This window comes from Acomys minous, assembly GCF_964271855.1.
Source record: "Acomys minous genome assembly, chromosome: 13".
Lineage (NCBI taxonomy): Eukaryota > Metazoa > Chordata > Mammalia > Rodentia > Muridae > Acomys > Acomys minous.
In genome coordinates this window covers 95,877,758-95,901,492 of record NC_140495.1, presented here as the reverse complement: position 1 = coordinate 95,901,492, position 23,735 = coordinate 95,877,758, and the positions used below count along the sequence as shown (strand labels likewise).

General features: G+C 41.2%; 1 protein-coding gene across 1 annotated transcript in view; it reads right to left on the bottom strand.

The window, feature by feature from the left end:
- Positions 1-11,424: 11,424 nt before the first annotated feature.
- Positions 11,425-23,735, bottom strand: part of TMEM26 (transmembrane protein 26) — a 48,800-nt gene continuing 36,489 nt past the window's right edge. The window contains exons 5-6 of the mRNA XM_084753350.1: positions 18,252-18,328; positions 11,425-15,545 (exon numbers count right to left, since the gene is read on the bottom strand). Coding sequence (XP_084609476.1) covers positions 15,130-15,545; positions 18,252-18,328 — 493 coding nt within the window. The 3' untranslated portion in view covers positions 11,425-15,129. The remainder of the gene's footprint in view (positions 15,546-18,251; positions 18,329-23,735) is intronic.

Genomic DNA, 23,735 nt, shown 5'->3' with positions numbered 1-23,735 from the left:
AAGCACAATAACTGGGCTGGTGTGAGTGAAACTACTTTTCTAAGCCAGCCTGACTACCTCTGAGCTGCACTCCCCAAGTATCTTGCCAATATGTCATCCTGTCTGAGCTGGATCTCATCCATCAGGCCATGTTCTTTCTCTCCATCTTTTTCTCTTTCTCTCTTCTCCCAGATTCATGGTCCCTACCTACGATCCCCAAGCCCAGGAACCAAAAACTCTGCCCATTTCTCTTCTGCCCAGTTACAGGCTGTCCAGACTTCTTCATTAACCAATCAGAGTTAATTGAGAAGAAAAGTTTACACACAACAAATTGTGCTTGAGACTGGACTGCAACCAGATCTCGGGGGGCCAGAATTTAGCATTTGTATACATAGCACCAGATCGCCAACACGTCTTGCCTGATGTTCACGTCCTTACATTTTTAAACTTGTTTCCAGAATGGTTGTAGAAATGAAGGTAAAAATATGAGATTATTGTCTAAGCTCTTGTACCATGGGTAAGACTATTCCAAGGCCACTGGAGACAGGATGTGACAGTAAAAACTAAAGGTGTTTAAATTTTGTTTTATTTTTTAAAAATTGCCTTTGTATACAGGCCATTTTGATCTTGAGTTTGCCACTAACTGAGTTATGACTGTGGTGACTCTTCTATCAGCTACCATTTCCTAGCTTTTCAAAAGCTCAGGAAATACAACACTATAGTCTCAGTTCAATACTTTGAGAGTCCATGGCTCAAAATATACCTGGAAAGTCTAGTCTGTGGTGGTAAATTCCTTAGCAGGCTGTCTTTGACAGGAAGTCAAAGCATGATGCTAAAACAAAGAGCCCCTTTAAGGGATCTACAACAAAAAATAATAATAATAATAAAAGTTATAACAGTTAACATTTGCTTTGGCTTCCCCAAGAAGTTAGAGGCACACAATTTGTATTCTTTGGAAGACTGATAGAAAGGGGGTTCTTTTTAAATTAAGTTTGAGAAGAGCCATGGGGCAAGAATGAATTCTCTGATAGCTGCTCAAATATTTCCTGAACATTATCCCTTTGCAGGGACTGGAGGTTTGATGAATGTGGCTGTCACCCAGGAGATGCCACATACAGTATAACAAATGGACCTGCTCCTGGATATTCAGTCTTCTATGGAAGAACAATGAACACAAAGATTCCATGGACAGCCTTATTTCAGCAGGTACTGCTTTATGTGCCGGTATACAATTTTAAAATCTAAATAACTATGGGGTGATGGGTCATAAGTGCACAGGTTGCAAAGTCACGTGCACATCAGAGCCGGAGATGTATGTGAGTTCCACCCAGCATATTTTGATAATTTGTGAAGAATCAAGGTGGGCTCAGAAATACCAACCCTTTCCATTTTTTGCCCTTGACTCTCAGGCAAAAGTCCAGGGATTGGTTTTCTCATATCCAAATTAGCAACGTGCAGTTGGAAGTGTTTACCTAAGGTGTGTTGATGGAGGCCTGCTCTTACACAGACGGACATGCTCCCTAAAGTTGTGTTTTCTTTAAGGCTTCTAAGATGTGTTTTTAAAGTATAATCGTGAGCTTTGTGCAAAGTGATTGGAAAGCATCCTGGAAGAAATCGCAATCCTCAAAACGCAATTGTTTTGCTGCAATTGAGATGGCTGGATTCTGGTGACCCTTCTTCCTTTCAGGGATCTTATCCCTTTTTCTGTGAAAATAAATGTCACTACTCACTCACCTGTGACAAAAACAGTGTCTCCAGGCCTGGAAATCTCCCAGGATCTTACTTTGGACTCTTCTGAAGGCTCATTTATGCTTTTAAGTCTTCCACGGTGTTTGCACGTGAATAGTCTTTTGCTGGACAGAAACCTTAGCCAGGAGATCATGCCTACCTCTGAACAAAGACTATAGATTATTGCCAAAATCATGACGGCCCCCGAGATGAGATTTGGCAACACTGAGGAACTGACAGTGGCCATACCACAGAAATCAACTGCCACCAACCCACACAAATTGTGCTCTCAAAACACAAACAACTTTCATCTCTTTCAAACCAGCTTCCTTAGATCTCCTTTCCTGTTTGCCTCCCCTCTCATGTTTCAAAGCCCACGACGGAAGCAAGACCAGGAACTTCAGATCCTATACAAAACCCACAGAGGACCAAAGGGAGCCCTTTCTGGGAATGAAGACGGGTAGCAATGAGTAAAGCTTATGGGGCTGTAGTGGCTGTTTTTTGAAGAGCGCTGATATAAATCTCCCTTAAACCAAGGTCAATGTCTTATTTATTTGTGCATTCCTCACATGTTGGTCAAGGGCTCATAGAGTCTTTGAAGATTTTTGTTGCTGCCATTGATCATTGGGGAAGAACACACACACACACACACACACACACACACACACACACACACACACATATATTCTCCATTTAACATAACAGTGTCTATGGGATATAGATTGTGAGTAAAATGAAGTCTCGGTTCTTCCGCTTACCACAGGGCACACCATTTAGTCCTGTCTTCATATTTGCAAAGTTCTAAGATATCTTTTATTTTTCAAGATAAGATTGGGTTTGTATTCAAAGAAGTAGTATTAAAAATATTGAGAGCTGAAGTATTTCAGAATGCAAATTTAAGCCACATTTTTCTCCAATTCTTGCAGTGTGATGCAATTTTGTCTTTAGAAATAACAGGGTTGGAGAGATGTCTCAGCCGTTAAAGGCTAGGCTCACAACCAAAAATAAGAAATAACAATACACAATCTCACTTCTGTCTATCTTTCCAGCTATTATCTATCTTTAAAAATTCACAAAATAATTACCACTAAATTGCTGATAGCGAACATTGTAACAAGGTGGGATATGAGATCATTTTACTCTGTTCTTTATGCTTGTATGCATGCCTAAAATCTTGTCAATAAACATATTACCTACAGAACCTGAGAAAGGAATACAACTGTATTAACTATAAAATAAGATTAGGATTGTTAGAATTCAACAAGTACAAGAAGAACATTAACCGAACAGGAGCCCCAAACATTGAGCTTAAATGACTAGAAGGAGGGTATTTCTGTCGACAAAAAATGTAGCATAGTTAAGAAATTAATTTTGGAGATGATTTAAATTTTTGTTCACAGTGAGGTGAGGTGTGTGTGTGTGTGTGTGTGTGTGTGTGTGTGTGTGTAGAAATAGAAGAGAAATTTGGGAGAAAGCTGGTGATGATGTTGAATAAGCCAGTGCGAGGAGAGACAAGACAGAAGATCATCACCAGGTAGATAAGAGTGGGGCAAGTGTATTCTGAGAATGAAGAGACAACCACAGGGCAGAGGAACGATGCTGATGCTGAGAAATGTAGGCAGTGGTAGGTGACGCTCCTCATAGCACATTGGGAAACACATGTGGGAGGCCACAAAGAAAAGATAGATAATTGGGAAGGATTAGGGTTGTTACAGCCTGCAGTTTCTCTGATTGGATTTTTTTCTATGTTCATATTCAGGAATAGAGTAGATAGGAGTAGATACTTTTAAGGAAAAATGAAATAGTTCACATTAGGAAATGTGCAGTCAGTGATAACACATTAATATATTCACTTATGTAACTACAAAGTATGATTGTCATACTATAAAATAATTATTGTATACAGGGGGATATTCAACACAATGCACTAAAAATGAGTGTGTGAGCCACTACTGATACACTTGCCAATAGACTAAGGTGAACAAGACAGATACTCTTGATCTTCACATTTTTATTGTAGGTAAGTTGGGTACTATAAACATATTTAATGAGAAACTTTGACCTCTCAAAATGTTAGGAAGGAAATAAAGATAAATGTGGCCCTAGTGGGTGATAGGGGATGCCTCCCTATGGCCTGTTAATCAAGGAGAGTTCTTAACCCCCGTCCCCAACCAAACAAGATACTGCCATTGCTCTTGGCTGACCCCCAAAACTACACGGTACGATTCTGTCCCTGAAGTTGCCACACGCTTTAGTTGCAAAATGTAAAGAAACCGAACCGAAACTTAATTGGAAACTTCCTCCCTGCTGACAAGCCTTCACAGGGCTGGAAGGTGCTAGGAAGTCTTTTGGGAAGGAGACGTTAGCAATGAACTTACCCAGCTATGGACCTTATGTGCTACAATAATAGTAACGTGTCAGGCAAGATACGCCCAGAGACTCACTAGGGGCATAACTGTTATAGGTACAACCAACCGCTTTCTGATTGGACTTGAGGCCTGTTTTACAGGAAGGAGATTATGTCTAGTACTGTAAGAACCCAGTCAAAAGCCTATGGCTGAGGAGATCATTAAGCGAGAGCCAACTACTGCTGCTTTGTTAAATGGACAGGGGGCTACACTGCCTTCGGAATGTTGTGTCTATACACAGAACTGTGCTGCTCTCCTTGGTGTGAGAAGCTTCTGTTTGCAGTGGACAGAAGTTAATGTAGAGACTCACAATGGATTAATGTGATGAGAATACCTGCCTGTCCAGTACTTAGTACTAAGTAAGATATTTATATCAAACCTCTGCACCACCAAGGTAGAGGATACATCAGGGAGATGGGCGTGGAAAGAGTATAAAGGTGTGTTGTGAGAAGCTTTCTTCTACATGTGTCATGGCTGTTGCCATTGCGAACTCACCTTAGCTGTGGTTATCTTCACAAGACTGGGCCCATCAACTGTGTATCATAGAAGGATCCTGGGGCCTCTTGCATGAACAAGGCGCTGTAGGCAGGTAACGATTTCTGGGGAATGGGGGTAAGATTACATTCCTCAGTGGTATAACCACTAGTAAGTTTCTCTTCCTTTAGTAAATAAATCCCATCCATGGTCATGAAAGTGGCCTTACCAAGTACACATGGACGCACACACACACACACACACACACACACACACACACACACACACACACACACACACGCATGCGTGCAAGCACATGAGGGAGACTTTTTTGGGAAGAAGGGGTGATAGAGTGTGAAAGTAGAATAAGATAAGAGAGAATAATGAGGATTTCATGTGATATATTTATCTATCTATTTACCTACCTACCTGCCTGCCTGCCTATCATCCATCTGGCCATCTGCCTATCTATCTATCTATCTATCTATCTATCTATCTATCTATCCATCTATCTAAACTTTCTATCATCTACCCATATCTATTTATCATCTGTCTGTCTGCCTGTCTATTTATCTATCTATCTTTCTTTCTATCATCTATTTATCTATTTATCATCTATTTCTCTCTCTCTCTCTCTCTCTCTCTCTCTCTCTCTATATATATATATATATATATATATATATATATATAGTTATGGGAGAATAAATTTATAACATGAATGTAAGAGAGACTGTTGGGGAAAAAGAAATATGATACCCTCCCCACAGATCTTGCATGTAAACCGTAGTCAAATGAGAAGCAGCTGGCTCAGAGTGGGAGAGACTGGGGCAGGGATGTCCCAAGAAGTACCAGAAAGTTAAAAAAAAAAATCCTGGTGGATTCTGGGAGAAGAATTCTGTGGTTATTATAAGGGAGTATAAAATGTAACCTGTGGCCTCAAGGCAGCTGCAAGGCTGACAGCAGAGATAGAGTCATAATTACACTGTCACAGTGCACATGATGAGAATGCATCTGGAGACAAGTCCAGCATGCTCTAAAGCACAGGGAACGAGGAGAGCCACTCACCTCTGGAGGCAGGAAAGTGCCGTGTTTGAGCTCAGGCTTTGGAAGCTTTTGTGGAAGATGGTGTGGAACCAACTGGTCAACCTGGAGTGAGAAACACTGTTGGAAGAATGAATCAACATCTTTGCAGGGATCAGGGATTAGCAGGAAGGCAATACCAAGGCAGTCTAAATAGAAGTTACGGGATCGGTGAACTCTGGAGGGAATGAATGTGTATTTCATTCAGACTCAAAGAGAGGAAACTTCCTGAGGCCATGGGCTTTTTGATTCTCCTGTAACTGTAGCTGTGGTTCATGATTAATAAGCAGTCACAGCACCATGTCCGTTGCTGACCTATTGCACAATCTAGAAATTAAGAGTTGAGACTGGGGTCTCTGCTCCCAGAATAGAGGAAAGGCTGTCAAGTTTATTTCTTCCCCTGGGTAGTTGGGCTGCTCTTGAGAGGAGAAGGTGACTAGATGTGCCTTTACTAGTGAGGTGGGAGCTGTAGGGAGTTTGCTGGGGGAAAGAATCAATACAAAAATCAAACAAAAAACTCAGCTTACAAGCACACTGTATAGAAGATAATGACAGATGCAAGGGAATTTATTACGATGGCTGCTTTGTAGGGAATTGAGCTGGAGTCTTGGGTCAAGGTTAGCATGTCTTTGGGAATGTCCAAGAGACTTTAGGTTTGAGTCTTGTTGATAATAGGCTTTTATAAAATGTCTTAAATAGAAGAGATACATGAATCCATGGCTATGAATGCAGTTAGAAAATTAGTCTGGAGATTGAAAGCAGGTTGACCAAAGGCCAATTGGAGAAGGATAGCAATTTTGGAGGTGAGAAAGGCTGAAATGCTAAATTAAGCCAAATTATTCAGAGATGTGGGATTGGATCTAGACTCAGCTAAGCAGGATCCCTCTGGTAGCTATTTCCTGAAAGGCTGAGAGCACAGGCAATACGTCTCCTAGAGGAGGCAGCACCTTCAGGTGACTAGCGGCTCAGATATAAATATGTCTGAGCCAAAGGCAGGGCTGCTTTTGCCTGCTTGCCAGCAGTCTTTGCTGGTACATGCATCTGCTGTGCTGCTGTTAGTGTTGTTACCTTCATCAACACTTGAATCCGTCTTCTTTATCCTTCCTACATAGACCGAAGAGCAGATACTATCCTCCAGGAAGTCCCCAGGCTTTTAGCAACACCTTGCTGTTGCTAAGACACCCAGCCTCATGTCCTGAGCAACTGTCGGTTCTCAGGCTCTCTCTCTCTCTCTCTCTCTCTCTCTCTCTCTCTCTCTCTCTCTCTCTCTCTCTCTCTTCTCTCTCTCTCCCTCCCTCCCTCCCTCCCTCCCTCCCTCTCTCTTTCTCTCTCTCTCTCTCTCTCTCCCTCCCTCCCTCCCTCCCTCCCTCCCTCCCTCCCTCCCTCCCTCTCTCTCTCTCTCTCTCTCTCTCTCTCTCTCTCTCTCTCTCTCTCGCATGCAGATGACTGTGGTGGAACTGTCTAGCCTCAGGCTTATATTATGCAAATAAATCAAATACATTTCCATTGTAATCTATGCTCATTCTCTCTGTTGGCTAAAGATGGAAGAGAAACATAAGCAGAAAGCAGCAACAAAAACACCTTGCAGAACTCAGTGCTGTTTAGGATGGAGCTGCAAGAATAAAGAAGAGGGGGTCAAGGACACATCTCATTCTGCCACAGGTGCCTGAACAGTGCATTCTCCTTGTAGAGCATACATGTCGCATTTGTGACACATATAGGGCAACCAGCGAGAGAACAAACACAGCATCTATAAAACATATTTGGCTTAGATAAACCAGTAAAACCCACCAGTCATCTGAACCAGTTGAAATCGAGACAGCTGATGACATAATTTCAGCTTTTGACCCAGCTATTAGCTGTCACTCAGGTTCCATGGGAACCTCTAAATAATAGACAGCAGCAGTCTTTACCAGAAGAAAGGAACAAGGCCCAAGATACCAGGACCACAGCCATCAGAATTTTCCAGCCACACTATTGGCAGGAGCCGTTATTCTCCACAGAGAAAACAGATCTGCTTTATAGATCCAAATTTTCTTGGCCCAGATTCTTCATTGGATGCAAAGTCTATATGGTGTCTGACATAGGTTGGCTTAGGAATTTTTGTTTTGCTTCGTGATTTCATCAGATTTGCATATGACCCATTAGATCATGTACCACAACCCATTGTACATCTAGTAAATATTTGACAAAAATCTAAAATGGCTACATGCTCAAATTAGATGGGCTGTGAAAATGGGCTTGGAAATGAACACATGGATTCTTTCAGAAGTATACTCCCCGCCTCCCCAAGGCTCTGCTCAATCCCCAGTCTCTCTTCAAAAATAAGTTTGGCAATGTTATTCAAAGCTAAGTTTTTGTATGGTCCGCTTTGGTGGCTCCATACATTTCAACCTTTGTGATGCTTATCAATCAGAGCCCAGTGAATCCTTTAGTCGGTTTGATTTTTCTGGGCTATTATGGATGTACTCGTGATTTCCTTTCCCATAGGTTCAATTCCTTATGAGGCAAACAGAATTTGACATGGTCTAAGCCCTTGATTTATCAAGTGTTTCATGGGATTTTTCTTGGTTACAATGGTGAGATCTTTATTGTCTTGTGTTAAAAAAAGAAATGGATAGCTTTATTCATAAAATGATATCAAAGTTTTTATACAAGGGGACAGATTCATGTAAAGTTTGTAAGGTAACAAGATTTCTTTTTATTGATAACTCTCTTTTTAAATATTGAAGGTAACTAGTCAATTTGTAAAACCCATGCTATTAAAAATAATTAAAAACTGGGCTGTATAAATGGCTCATCTATTAAGAGCCCTTGCTGCTCTTGTAGAGGTTTGGTTCTTAGTGCCCATTGGAACTCCATGCACATCTTGCACATACATGCATACACACAGGCAACAATATCATACACTTAATGAAGACAAATACATTTTAACAAAGGGCATAAAAGCAAAGTAAAGTCAGAAATCCGCATAATTTTTATAAAAAAAAACAGCATTTTCATGTTTAATAGGCATTCATGAAGGTGTTGGTAGCACAAAAAGAGCAACACACTAGATTTCACCCATCTTTAATTTTTAACAAATTTTCTAAGCCAGTGATTCTCAACCTTCCTGATACTGAGACCGTTTACAAATTCTTGTGTTGTGGTGACCCACAACCATAAAATAATTTCAATTGCTACTTCAAAACTCTAATTCTGCTACTGTTACAAGCAGTAATGTAAACATGTGAAATTTCTGCTGGTTTTAGATGATCCCTGTGAACGGGTTGGTTCCACCTCCAAAGGGGCCACGACCATAGGTTGGGATGTGTTGCTCGGAGTGACTGTTCACTCAGTTTATATTTTTTTAAAAAAATCAAGCAATCTTTCTGAAATTGATAGGGCATCACATTCCCACTGTTTATCTTGTATCCCAGGGCCTGCCTACTCTCACATTTTGCATACATACACTCATAGGATGGTTTCTTAGATGTTGAGTTGCTAGGTCTGATCACAAATGTTAATTTCCACCTCTGAATTTTATTGTCAAACTGTACCAGTGGACACACTCACTACCCATGGACCTCACTACCACCTGCTTCTAGCTTCCTTCTACTGTAGCAATTTCAAAAAAAATGTGGTTTTTTCCCCTATACAACATGTGAAAAGTGATAACTCATAGTTTAGGTTTCATTTGACAAATGTTATTTTGTTGTGGTTTACTTCGTTACTTTCTTCACTCTGCATTAAATCATAAGTCATTTGCTTATGTAATGGCATTTTACTTTTTTCCTATTTACAGGATCTGTTTGTTACTTAGGAAAACCCACACTTAGGTATACTTGTTTCAAGCCCATCCATCTGGCTTATTGTTTTATTATTCTATTGACCTAGTTTGTTGTTCAGCTTTCTTTGCTTATAATGTCCTCTTGATGTGAAATTTTCCACGAGCTGCTGTATGAATCCCCTCTGCATCCTTGGTTTATGTCTTATTAAAAAGCTATTCTTGCTACTTCAATTACAAAAGCAACATCCTCTCCTCCCTCTCTCTCTCTCTCTCTCTCTCTCTCTCTCTCTCTCTCCTCTCTCTTTCTCTCTCTCTCTTTTAAATTTTAAATCTTTAATCACTTTATCCATCTGGAAGTGTTTTCAACATATGGATTGAAGTAAAGATCCAATTTAATATTTTACAAAACCTAAACTATTCATAATATTCTACCCCTAGCCTGTGATTTATCATGTAGCCGAGTCCCTTGCATAGTTCAGCATATTTATTGACTTTATCCCATTCAAATTTTTGGCTTGCCTATTCATATGACAGAACCAACTTCTCTTGTCTACTGTAACTGTGTAATGTAGTTTAGGATACTGAAAGCAGCACTCTCTCATTTGTCTTTTTAAAACATGCTCCAGCTTTCCCTTTGTGCTTATTTCATTATAAAATACTTTAGTCACTAGAACATAAAACCTGTTGTTAACGTCAATGCTGGTTACTAGAAATTAAAGACTTGGAACTGAGACATTGTCCAGTGGGCAAGGCACATGCCCTAAAGCACAGAGAACAGAGTCTGAGTCCCCAAGGTTTATGTACATGCCTTCCTGCTTGGTAAGTCACAGGTAATCCCAGTGCAGGGAGGCAGAGACAGGCAAACTGGCTGACTTGACTGACTTAGTGAGTGGTGGGTTCCTGAAGAGATCCTTCTGCCTTAGTCAACAAAATGTGGAAAGTGACTGAGGAAGGCATCTGACACCTGTGAAGGCTTTCACACATGCTCACATGCTCACATGCTCACACATTAGAACACATGCACCCATGCATAGCACACACATGCGAAAGAGGATCTTATTAATAGCATGATGGAGAAGATGTTAATCCATAGAAGAATTTAGGAGATCTTGGCACTTCTAAATTATCAGTGTCACTTATTACCACCCAGAAGAATATGTGTGTGTGTGTGTGTGTGTGTGTGTGTGTGTGTGTGTGTGTGTGTACTTGGTAACTTGTTCTCTATGGTGCTCAGCATTACTTGAAAATTTCCTCTCAATTTTGAAGTTTAAACTTATACATTTTGAGACCTTAATTCATATCAGAAAGAAAATCTGTTCAAAAACTGCTTGCATGTTGAATGTTCATATATGCTATCAAGGTAGCTATTATATTGTTACATAGGTTTTAGTAATTTTTAGATGTTCAACCTTTTATGAATAAACACACTTTTGACTCTTCTATCCCAATATCTACCCTTCTCCTCTTTCTTGGCTACAATAGCTTTTTATTTTTTCTCCAACTAGTATGTTCATGACACCTTTAGCCACTTCTAAATGTAAAGCATCCATATAGAAAAGGCTGCCAGTCAATTGCTTCTGGGTTTCAGGACTTCCTTCATAGAATGCTGCCCATCCCCCGCACACTCAAGACACATTCCGTGTTTCCATCCGATATTTATAGTTTTCATTTTACAATGAGATTTAATCCATCTGGAATTTATTTCAATAGATTTCATGAGATAAAAATCCCGCTTTATGTTTTCCAGATGGATAGCAACATTTTCCGACATCATTTATAAAATTGGTCATTCTTTGCTCGCTGGTTGGAAATGCCACTTGAATCGTGTTCTAAATAGATCAGTTTTACTTATTAAGCCAGAGCTTAAAAACCATGAAGGAAATGAATTACAGTAGAGAAGAGAAACACAAAAAGTAAGCCAAAAAAAAAAAAAAACCACCAAAAAAAAAAAAAAAAACCAACCCCAAAAAAAACCAGGCACTGGGAGAAAGCTTTACACAAGTATTTAATGTGCATAATAAAACAGAAAGGCCAGTCACAGAACAATCTAGAAGTATTCACAGAAAGTGCACTCACATGTTATTCCAGTAAAAAAAGACCTCAAAGATAAAAACTGATACAGGAGAAGGCCACAATGGGTCATTCTTCAATTACTGTTTACCCGCTCCCATCATCATCCTGAGAGTTATGGGGAGCCTCCAGCTGCCTCGTCCAACTCTCATCAGATATGTCTGAGAACAGATCAAAAGTCCCCCTAAGTGAAAAGCAAAGCCTAGGATTAGAAAACAGGAAAAGAAGGAACAGTGGCTTTTCATCTTGTAATCCACGGCTGTTTGATCTGGGAGTCTGTGCATTCCCTTTCAGCAAGCCTTGGAGTGGAATGGAGCTTCTTGACAGACCCGAGTCTCAACAGTTCTCTCTTTTCACTGGAGAATCTGGCTAAGAGGATTCACACCTCCTCCGAGGCTTCCCTCCTCTGAAAGGCTTCTGCTCAACAGAAAAAGGTGTGTTGGTCACAGTGAATGCCATCCTCACCTGGACCTGGCTGCCTTCATGGCTTCAATGTCTTGTGGTGGGACAACAACAGAGCCAGTGGCGGAATTGTCTCAGATCTCACCTTGGAGGCCTCCAGTGTTAGTGACCAGTTCCAGCCCCCACACTCGAGCACTGCTATTTACAACAGCAGTACAACCTTGCAGAGTAATCAAAGATGGAGCGATATGTTCATCTTAAGCACAGTGTTTTGGCGTTTACGACCCACTCGATATGGACAGGCCTAAGAGGACCCTGAGGTGTGGCCACACAGCATCCTGCAAACACGGACACAGGGCTTTCCCACCAGTGCAAGAACATGCTTGCAGGAAGGATATTTGATTGAGCTTTAATAAAACAGCAACAGCTCCAGCAACTGTAAGTGAAGCCCCTCCTGGGGCCTGGGGAGGGGGGCGGGGCTTGGCAGGCACTGTGGCTGAGGCCAGAGGGTGGAGTCTGCACCCTACAGTGGTGGTAGTTATCTCACTACAAATAAAATGTAAAAGAGTCTAAAGATGCCAACGTTTTGGAGATGATTGATACGCTGTTCAGTTCAGACAAACCCTTGGCTATCTAAAAAACACTACAGGGTGTAACAGTCTACAATAAAAGCACAGTTCTGAAGGGTAAAATAGTAGTAATAATTACAAACAGGCAGCTGAGTACATTTTTAGTTTTTCACCAGAGATAAAAACCTAGACTAAGCAAACAGACATTTTTCCCATGATCAAAGCAGCCAGCATAAGGAAATGGAAACACTGGCAGCTAGGTTAAACGCTGTCTTTAGCACATTTTCCTGGAAAAGCCTTGAAGACTTGTGTGTCTATTTTTGACCATCCATTAATTACTGAACTGGTCCTGGGTGCTCTCTGACTTCCTGGCATGCTAAGTCAAGCCAGATTTTGGACAGGCCTGAGGAGGAGAGCTAATTACAAAATACTTTATTTAAACACTAGAAAGTCTTTCATGAAGCCAAGCCAAGCCTCGGATTTGAAAGCACTTAAAAATATTCTTGTAACAGTCAGACAACTTTATGTTCTATTTTTAGAGGCTCGGTGTTTGTTTTTTTCTGGGGAAGAATTCACACAAAAAATATGCTGTGAGCAAACAGGCAGTAAGGAGTGGCACATACGTGTCATGGGAAAAGGTGTTCAAAACAAGGCAGCTGGCACCACAAGAGAAGGCTGAGGCAGTTTGGCAAATAGCAAGTATTATCATTTTTCTTTCTTTTTTTTTTTTTTGTTTCCCATTACAGAGTATTTTATTTTAAAATATTTCTAACTCTCTCTCTCTCTCTCTCTCTCTCTCTCTCTCTCTCTCTCTCTCTCTCTCTGTATGTGTGTGTGTGTGTGTGTGTGTGTGTGTGCATGCATGCATGAATGTAGTTGGTACCCACAGAGGCCAGAAGCTGGAGCTATGCGTGGTTGTTAAGCCCTGGCGAATGGGTGTTCACTTGAACTCAAGTCCTCTCCAAGATCTACATGTTCTTAATCATGAGACGTCTCCCCAAGTCCCATTGATAAGAATTTTAAATAACACACTATTAAAAACGCTCATATTCTACACTTTATATAAATAGTAAATCTTGACCTTAACTTGCATACAATTATTATGAAAACTATAAATACACTCCATTCACTTCCTGTATGTTTTACAAGCATGATATTGTAAAAATCAAAGGCACATAGAATAAAATAAGTAGAAGGTACTAGAAAAGAGTTGTGGCTTTCTAGTTTATATAGGATTTGCTTATAAAAATTGTTATCAAACATGGTGGATAAATACCATCCCATACCAGAAATGTATAGATTAAAACAAAATAAAATAAAAGCCCCACTAATTGTCTAATGGTCACATCCAATTTAGGAAATTCTCTGAATAAACATCTCTGATGGCCTGGGAATGCTGGCATGTGTTGATTGATGCCTTAAATTCCAATACTAACAGCTTTAGAGCTATTTGCTAGATTGCCAAGTCTAGTTTTTCACCCATGTATTTAAAAGCAAGAGCTGCTTTCAAAGGTTTAGAATCATTTCTACCCAGAATGCACAGAGATGTGTAAAGTAAGGGAAAGGATATTTCATACATGGGAAAAGAAGCCATCACAACTCCCAGGAGGTGACAGGTCACCGTGCAGTGACTCTCAACATTGATGGGAGGCCCTGTGCATGAGGCTGGCACTACCAACTTGTCTCGAAACCAAGGTGGAGCCAGTGAAGGCATTTCCCAGGAGATATGACTGTCTCTACTACTGTCGCTACTCCTGCATCGGCTGCTGCCAGCCACCAGCAAACATGGTAACAGTAAGGGCTTCAAATTCCTTCATCACTACATGTCAGAGCTCCCGGGAACCTCGTCAGTATGATGCTCCTTGACACTGCTGAAAAGGCAACCAACTTGGTGTTTCAGTACCAATGGTCCTGGTCCTGTACATTGTAGTAGGTGGAAAGTGTGACTGGGAGGTGTCTCAATGATATCTACTTGCTATCAAGTTGGTAGAACCGAAATGGCTCGCTGTGAACTTTGTACTAGCCGAGCCCAGAGTTGTCACGATTCTCAAGACGATACGCACCATTTTGCCACATTGATCTAGAAGAATAAGATTCCTGGAAAGGCCTGTGTGGCCTCCACAGCTACCTTCTGCAGCGAGGATGCCGGGCAGCACTAGTTCCCAGCTTCCAGGCCACGGCCAGTTGATTTTGAAAATGTTTTCCCCCTCATTTGTTCTGCATTCACTGGATATACTTTTTTTTTTTAATGTCAGAGGGACAGTGCGGGAAAACATCGGATGAGAAAGTGTGACAGTGCAGCCAGTCCAAAGCCTCTATACTACTATGTAACCCTGGAGTGCCAGGGATGCGGGTGGTAAATAGGCCTAAATCTTTGGAGGCTGTGCTACAACAGCCCTGTCTACAGCTTTCCAAACAGTTCAGTAAGAACCCGTCACTCAGAGCAGTTCTCAGAATAGTGTGTGGTCTCCTACCATTGCAGGAGGTTGTAGCGACAGCCATTCATCAAAGTTCCTTCCATTCAGATGAAAAAAAAAAATTAAAAGTACCTTAGCTTTGATACCAGAACATCTTTTCATGTAAGATGAGAGAACCAGTCTTTAAGAAGAAAATGAGTTGAGCCTCCCCATTGCATGCTGGGAACAGGTAACTAAGGTATAGGGTAGGACTCTTCAGAGGTGACAGGTGATGTTTGCAAAGACAGGGCCTCTCTGGAGGTGTCCTCCAAGTCACTGGGCCCACTTTCAGAGGGTTGGTCTGGGACACTGTACTGCGCTCTGGGGCTTCCTGGAGGTTCTTGCACGGACGCACGGGTGGCCATGATCAAAGCCACGAGCCGGTAGAAGTGCAAGGCCATCACCAGAGAATTCTTCACAGCGAAGAACACCAGCATGTGGTTGATCACTTTGAAGTAGATCATCAGGACCAGGCGCACGACAAGGAAGGGACCATCTTGGATGAAGAAGCTGAGGCCAATGGCCCATAGATCCGCGCTGTACTGGCTCAGGAACAACCTGAGGAAGCCTCTGGCTTTCACTGAGGAGGGGCATACCAGTTTCAACTGGACTGGGGGGAGAAAAAAAGAAAAGAAATAGCAGTTAGCATTGTGAAACACAAACTGGAAAGGGACATGTGACAAGTCACTATTGTTGGTCTGGTTGTGGAGGATGAAGGATGACTATGCAGTTTAACTGGGCGGATCGATTGAGGAGAGAGACTTCTCCATCTAAGCCCTCCCGATTTGGCCATGTGGTTCCATCCTCCAGCCTCCCTGTAGGGGACAGCTGATTGAACAACTAAAGAGAGCCAGGTGTAAAAGACACTGCTGTCCCTGTGTTTGGAGATTTGCTACACAGAGCTATATGCAACACCTCAAGTCAGGGAGCCTGGTCCTCCCTGGGGAGGATAGGTGACTTTCTTGACTGGTAAGCACAGTGTATGAATGACAGAGTTCCCAGCACAGACCATCCCAGATGCTTTTTTCTAGATTGTTCCTACTTACTGCTTTACTCAACCACACGGGTGAATTCTGCTGCGAGAACTCAAGAGCTTAGAACACAAATTCAACAGCAACTCACATTAAACATATTTTTCTAATGTTGGTCATGGTGTGTGTATGTCTGGGAGCCCAAATAAAAGCCATTATTTTATTCTGTCCTAATCCCTCCTGCTTTTGTTTCCTAGTTTAGAAGAAAGACTGAGTATAATTGCATATTTCCCCCAATTGAACAAAAGGAGACTCAATCAACAGATGAAACGTTTGTTTGAATTTCTAAGATGTATATTTAATTCAGGGTCAAGGGTAGAAACTAATCCTTTTTGTAATAATAAAGCCTTCCATTTGGAGTTTCCCAACAAAGAACGTCTCAATCCAGCAAGAGCGTGCAAATATCATGATGCGCCTTTGATATGGGCGAACTTAATGCGCTGCGCTGCGTGTTGGAGAACACAATAGTGGTTCAGTCAGAAGTGACACTTGGTCTTTGTTTTTCAAACAGCTGCCCAGCATTATCACCTCTGAATGTCAACAAAACTTCTTCCTTAAATACAAACTTTCTTAGCAAGTCTGTAAACCACATGATAGGAGATGGCAAGAGAACAAGAAAGGAAAGACAAACATAAGGTCAGTAAGTGCCTTTCTTAAGAAGCCAGGCTCAGGAAACCCCTCCTGGCAGACCCACTAACAGTAATATTACGCAGTATATAAAGGTTGGAGCTTAGGAGTCTTTCAGGACAACAGGCTGGCTGGCCTCTAGGTGGGTAAAAGTACCATGTTTGTCCTAAGGCACACTTCAGCAAAACACCTATGGTGTTTGAGATTATTAATCTGTAATTGGATCAGTATTTTCCTTTTCTTAAAAAAGATAAGGATCTCAATGTGTAGCTATGGCTGGCCTGGAACTTAGAAAGTAGACCAGGCTGGCCTCAAACTCAGAGATTTGCTTGTTTCTCTCTTCAGGTTTCTGGGATTAAAGACTGCACTGCCATGCCCAACCTGTTTTTGTTGTTGTTAATTTGGTTTTTGTTGTTGTTGTTGTTGTTGTTATTTTCCTAATTTGAAAAAAGCCAGGAAACTCTTTCCATCTATCCAGGAAACAATTTTATCCAAGAAGGCATGTGCTTACGACCCAAAATGTTCTCAGTGGAGGCCCAAATTTACTTATCCCAATTTATTCTCACCCTGAAGCCAGCAGGAAGATTGCCACAAAGGATAAAGTAGATTAAGAAAAAGAATGACTGAGGTCTGGGGCACCTTCAAACTACAGAACCAAGGAGAAGAATGCCCAAGTACCACTTCCAATAAGCCAAAACATTATGATGTGATCCCAAGCTGACACTGTTCAGTGAAACTCTCTGTGGTGGTAAAGCTGTTTTATGTCTCTGCTGTCCAATATGGGCGACACATGCAGCAAAGGAGCAGGTAAACTATGGCCAGTGCCCCGGAAGAGTTGCTCCCTTGGTTTTACTTAATATGAATCCATCCAGCTGTGTGTGTCTTGTGGGGGCTGTACTACACTGTAAGGCATCATCACAGCTGTAGGAAATTTCTAGGCTGGCATGCCAGCCAAACAGTTTTCTTCTTGCCAACCCTTAAAAAATAGAGGTATTCATTAAAGCTAGAACAAGAGCTTCCATTAAGGAAAAAAAAATCTTAATTTTCCACACTGGGGCTCTGACCTTATACGTGGGCTCTCACAATGTGACTGGCAGATGACATGGAGACTACACATTGGCAACTCACCAAGCCATTGAGTCATCAGTTAAATTGCTGTGAATGTCATCCCATTTCATAGATGAAAAATCGAGGCACATATATCTCAACTGATTTTGGCGGGATTACAGATAATAGGTAATAGAAGTATTAACTGAGTTGAATATAAAGTAGTTAACCACTCAAGTATTTGTCATTGTTTATTTAGGGGGTTCTTTTGGGAAGCCGAATCTTACGTAGACCAGGCTGACCTCAAATTTGCCATATAGCCAAGGATGGGTGTGAACTCCTGCTCCTCTGGCCTTCCTGATCAGGATGCTGGGATTAAAAGCACATACCACCATGGCTGGCTACATACATGTCTCTTAAGTTCACTGCACATCAAAGTGGGTCCACAGCTGGTTTTTGTGAGTCTCAACCCACCTTCTTTCAAAGTTGGAGTACAGCTAACACTAGGATATCAAAACATGAGTTCCCTCAGCCGCCTCCTTTGTCCCAGCACGATTTGTGTTTAAGAGTTGTAATTTTCTATTTCTTTACACAAATATGAAAACATTTACCTGCCAGGTCAAGGGGAAATTGCAGCATACTCCATGTCCACACCATAAGAATGCCGAAGACCAATGCAGGGTTATTTCTAGAAGACAATACCATTTTAAATTAGCAATAAAACACATGAACACATGCAGAAAAGAGAGATCAGATGAATCACAGCTTTTTATGGACTAAATAAAGCTTTTGTGAGTTGGCAAATTATCCTGTGTCATAGTGAATTCAAGAAAAATAACAATGAACAGTAATGGAACCATACAAAGATTTGGTCCTTGGATACATAGCAAGTTAGAGGTCAGCCTGGTATACATTTGATTTTTTTCTTTAAAAACAAATAATAGTAAATTATAGTAAGCATAAATAAGGATAGTGCCTATTGATCTCATATTTTTCTCTAATTTGTTAACACCCTAGAAATATGACAGGAGAGAAATGCTTTGAGAAACAGTTAAATAGAGACATAAATATTCTGACGTCCAACTTATTTATTTATTTTATTTGTTTGGTGTTTGGTTTTTCGAGGCAGGGTTTCTCTGTGTAGCCTTGGCTGTCCTGGACTCACTTTGTAGAATAGGCTGGCTTGAAACTCAGAGAGATCTGCCTCCCTGAGTGCTGAGATTACAGGAGTATGTCATCACACTCAGCCCAGATTCTGAGTTTCAATCGTGATCTCTTTGAAAAGCTAATGGTAGCACCAAGGCTCCAGGACTCCATTGAAAAGACCATCCAAAAGGCTGGAGGGGTGGCTTCGTGGTTAAGATCACTCACTGCTCTTGCAGAGGACCTGGATTTGGTTTGTAACACCTAAGGAGCAGCTTGCAATCATTTATAACTGCAGTCTACAGGGATCTGGCAGCCTCTTTTGACCTCTAGCACCAGGACCATATATATATATATATATATATATATATATATATATATATATATATATATATAATTTTTTAAAAACCTGACAAAGAGACAACCCAAAAGGACAAGCTGATGGTCATCTACCCAAAGCTCAACAGTAAAACAGAACGAAACAAAAGGCCCTTAAAGGGGGCACAGGGAAAGCAGTGATAATTTCACTAAACAAAGACTTGCATCAAAGTGTAGACTACATGGCAAAGAGTCGTGTGTGTGTGTGTGTGTGTGTGTGTGTGTGTGTGTGTGTTTGTTCCTCCTTCACTATTGTATCTTCAATCCTTAGAACCTGGAAATGATAGATATTCAGTATATAATTACAGAAAAAGTTTGACTGGATATACAAAAGAAGGGTCTGTGTTGAACGAAACTCACAAATATCACAGACCTAAGAGAACAATCTAGAAAAGTAGATTCAGAAAGAACAGAAGAGGCACAAGTGGAAAGTTTCAACAAACAAACCAAGGCCAACCAAACAAGTGGGAGGTTTTGACTGAACAGAGACAGAGAGATTTCAGAAAGTATGACGGGAAGCAGAACTCAATGAGATGGTGTCAAGGGGTGTCGGCAAAAGCTTCAGGTGTGGGGACCTTGAAAAATCAAGACTCAAGACCCTGAATTTGTGAGGGAAACTCCTAAGCTGTTATCTGCTTCAGCAGTTGATGTGGAGAAAGGGTTGGCCAAAGAAATAAAAACAAAACAAAGTCTCCCCTTTCAAAATGAAGCGAGATAGATTTCAAAGTACAGAAGGCAAATCACCGTTAACACCTACTTAGACCGCATAGGTGAGTCTTCAGAAGGTCTCTGAGAGCCCTGGGAGAAGGCAGTTATTACCAGAGTCATGTGGGTTATGCAAGAATAACTGCTCTCAAGTAAGCTTATTTTGTCTTTATTCCCCCCCCCCCAAAAAAATTGACTTGGGATTACCAGGCAGGTATTGCTATAAATTGATAATAGACAGTTGGATCTAGATATGCCTCCCTCAAATATCTCCCATGGGATCTTATTAACAAAATTAAGAAATATTGCAAGTGAGTGTGGGTAGGTGGATTTCTGACTGAGCCAATGACTTCCCAGATGGAGTGACTTAACTGGGGCAGTAGGCTCTGTCTCCTGTGGATCCACTGGGTGGTGTTTGATCAATGACCTTGTTGATGATGCTGATGGAGGGCTTCTCATACGCATGTAATATGTGGGGACCGAGAGCAGTTCTCTAGAAAACCCAATCATGAGTCCAAAAGACGTGACTGCAAAACCTAAATTGCAGTGGAACAGAATAGAAAAAGATTCCGTTTCCCAGAAGCAGTTCACGGGTTTTCCCTTGATATCTAATTATGCTCCTGTGGTGTGACATGATTTATGACTTTCCAGAGTCAAATGCAACCATAGGTCAATTCACAAGAAATATGAAATTGAAGTTTAAGTGGAAGTCCCTTGAGAATGTAGACTAAACCTCGTCTCTACCACGTCAATGTCTGTACATAGCAAACCTTCCATTTTTAACTAATATTAAATATGTTTTCTGATTTTAGGCTTACACAGCAGACAGTTATCTCTGTATCTAACTCTGAGATTGTACTCAGTTCTCTAGTAGCTCAACAAAGAAGGTGCATACATTACTCATGTTTGGTCAATAAGAAAACTGAGACATAGAATTGGGGAAAATATGTCCAAATCAATTTTTCTGGAAAGAAAAAAGATCGATGGCAAATTTTAGCATCTATTAAAAGAGTTGTTTTTAATGTTTTAATGTTTGCATGTAGATTCCTGTGCATGCAGAGTTAAATATGTGTATGTGTGCATGCAGATCCCCATGGAAGGCACAAGGAGGCATCAGAGAGCCCCTGGCAGAGTCACAGGCAGTTGTGAGCTGCCTGACTTGGGTGCCGGAACAGTAGTGGAGTCCTCTGGAAGAGCAGCATGCACTCTTAACTGCTGAGCCATCTCTCCAGCCCACATCTAGCATTTTAGCCACTTTTGATAGTTTTCTCCTGGTTGTGACAAAACAGTTAACCAAGGCAAGTACAGGTGACAAGAGTTTGTCTTGGCTCGTGGTTTGAGTGTTACTCAGAATGGCCGGGCAGGCATCCTGCCCTTAGGGAGTGGGCAGGGATGAAGGCAGGTGCTCTGCACAGTCTCTTTTGTATTTTCATTCATCCTGGAATCCTGTATCAAAATTAGCCAACTCACTAAAGACTGTAAGGTCACATCTACGTCAGAGTAAGTCTTCCTTTCTCAGTCAAATCCGTTTGGAAGTTCTCTCACAGATATTGGCAGATGTGTCTCCTAGGTGATTCTGATGTCCGTCAATCCAGGACACTCACCATACCAGCATCCTGTACCATTTCCAGGACTTAGATGGAGAGGTTTAGTTCAACTGTATTTTAGAATATTCAGCATGCATCTGAAATGTGCATCACGCTTCATGTTTGAAGAGAGAGATGTGTAAGTTAACGCACACAAACGGAGAGAGTCTATGACTGCCAGGAAACTTAGAGCCATGTTAGATAGAGAATAATTCAAGGCCCTGAATGTTTATTCCCTTTTGTACTTAAAGCAACCCAGCGAGGGAAATAAAATAAACTTCTGTCTTGTGAGTTCAGAGCAACAGCTAAGACTCAAGAGGATTTTAGATGCATCCATCATTTCTAATAACATCGCCTAAAGGCCGAATACATCACTTCCGGGGCAGATAGCCCCTGTTAAGATTAATCTTGTTAGAAGCTTGCAAGAAAATGGTTAACATTTTAGAGAAGCTCTTTCAGATAAATGCAAAGAGAGTTTTTTTTATGAAACGGCCATTTTAAGAAGTGTCTTACAAACCCAAACGTCAATAACTCAACCAAAGACATTTGTCTGTCATGCGACGGAGCACAGTGGCAGCACAGTCTCTGGTTCCTAGGACAGGAACGCGCACAGCAGCTCCAGTGTCTCGGAGAAGCAGAACAAAGCCTTTAACGCCAGCTTGATGCTGACAGGCTACATCTTATCCACGACATTTATCATGACCACGCTTTTGTTTATTTCTCTGCATTGTGAGGGTGACAATCACAATAGCTACTGGGTTTCATAGAATTATTTCAGTGTGCTATTTTATTGTGAGGCGTATCTTGATATAGCACCTGACTCAGGCTGTGCACGGGCAACAAATGTGTCAGTTACTTTTATTTTATTACATATAAGCCTGAGATTATATTTCTAACACTCATATTTATACGGTAACCATGACAGTGTCTGCCTCCGTGTGAATGTAAAAATTAAATAACTTATTAACCTAGAGACCTCAGAAAAATTTCAGGTGCACATCATGAAAAAAAATAAGCAATAGCTAGGACTGTTGTTTATTTAATGAGTATGTTACTTTTACACTACCTTCTGTTTAAAATTCTTTGTCACAATTTCTTTTTCTCATTATTTAGAGATAAATTGCAGAATGTCCCTAGACCGATACATGTCCAGAGTAACCATCTCATTGTCTATAGTAGTTACGTTTTCTATTGCTGTGACAAAAGCAAGCTAAGGAAGGAAATCAGGGTTGATTTAGGCTCACAGTTTCAGGGCGTGGTTCACTGTAGTGGAGAATCATCAAGGCTGGCGCCAGAGATGACTGGCCACATTGTATCCACAGTCAGGATGCAGAGTGAGATGAATGATAGTGCTTAGCTCAATTTTTCAGGTTTTCTTCCTCATTCAGTCTCAGAACTCAGCCTAGGAAATGGTGTCAACTACATTTAGAAAGGGTGGTCCTTCCTCTGTTGAGTCTCTATAGAAGGACCCTCAAAGACACACCCAAACCCAAAGATGTGTCTCCTAGGTGATTTCAAATCTCATCAAGGTGAGAGTCAAGATTAAGAAGCATAAACAGTGACTGCAAAGTTTTAACGCATGCACATATTATCTGTCAACACACCAAGTATAGAAGAATGTCGGTGCTGATAAATAAAAATTATCAAAAGGCAACTTTGGAAAGGTACATCTGAAACAAAGAAGAATCTAAATAAGAATAATGATTATTGGATAAAAGAGGGACCCCTGGAAGATTAATGTAGGAAAGTAAATAAGTTACTGAGCTTAAGTGGCCGTCAAGAATCTCGAAGGACTGTGGGGTGGATTTATACACTATCATTGGAATGCTGGTTAACCTTTAAATGCATTATCCACGAAAGTGTGCCTTTCCGTGGGCTTCATCTTGCATCCCATGAGGAAACAGAGATGGATGATTGCTGGACCTCAGCTTCTTCCTTTCTCTCTCTCTCTCTCCTGTTCAGTGTCACATCTCAGCCCACGGAATGGCACCATTAACATTCAGCCTGTGTCTTCTTATCAAGAAATAAAAGAGCTCCAGAAGCCAAATTACAGAGGCAAGTCTATGCATCTCCGTTTTGGTAATCTGGAACATACATGACTAGCCTTTAGTGGATCATCACAACCAACCTAGTTGCTGAAAAATAGAAACAGGAAACGAGGGGGGGGAGGGGGTTAAATGATGGCTCAGCAATCACTCAGTGATGGCTCAGGTTTCACTCCTGGCACCCCTTACTGAGACTCACAACCATCTGTATCTCTAGTTGGGGGGCGGGGCTGACACT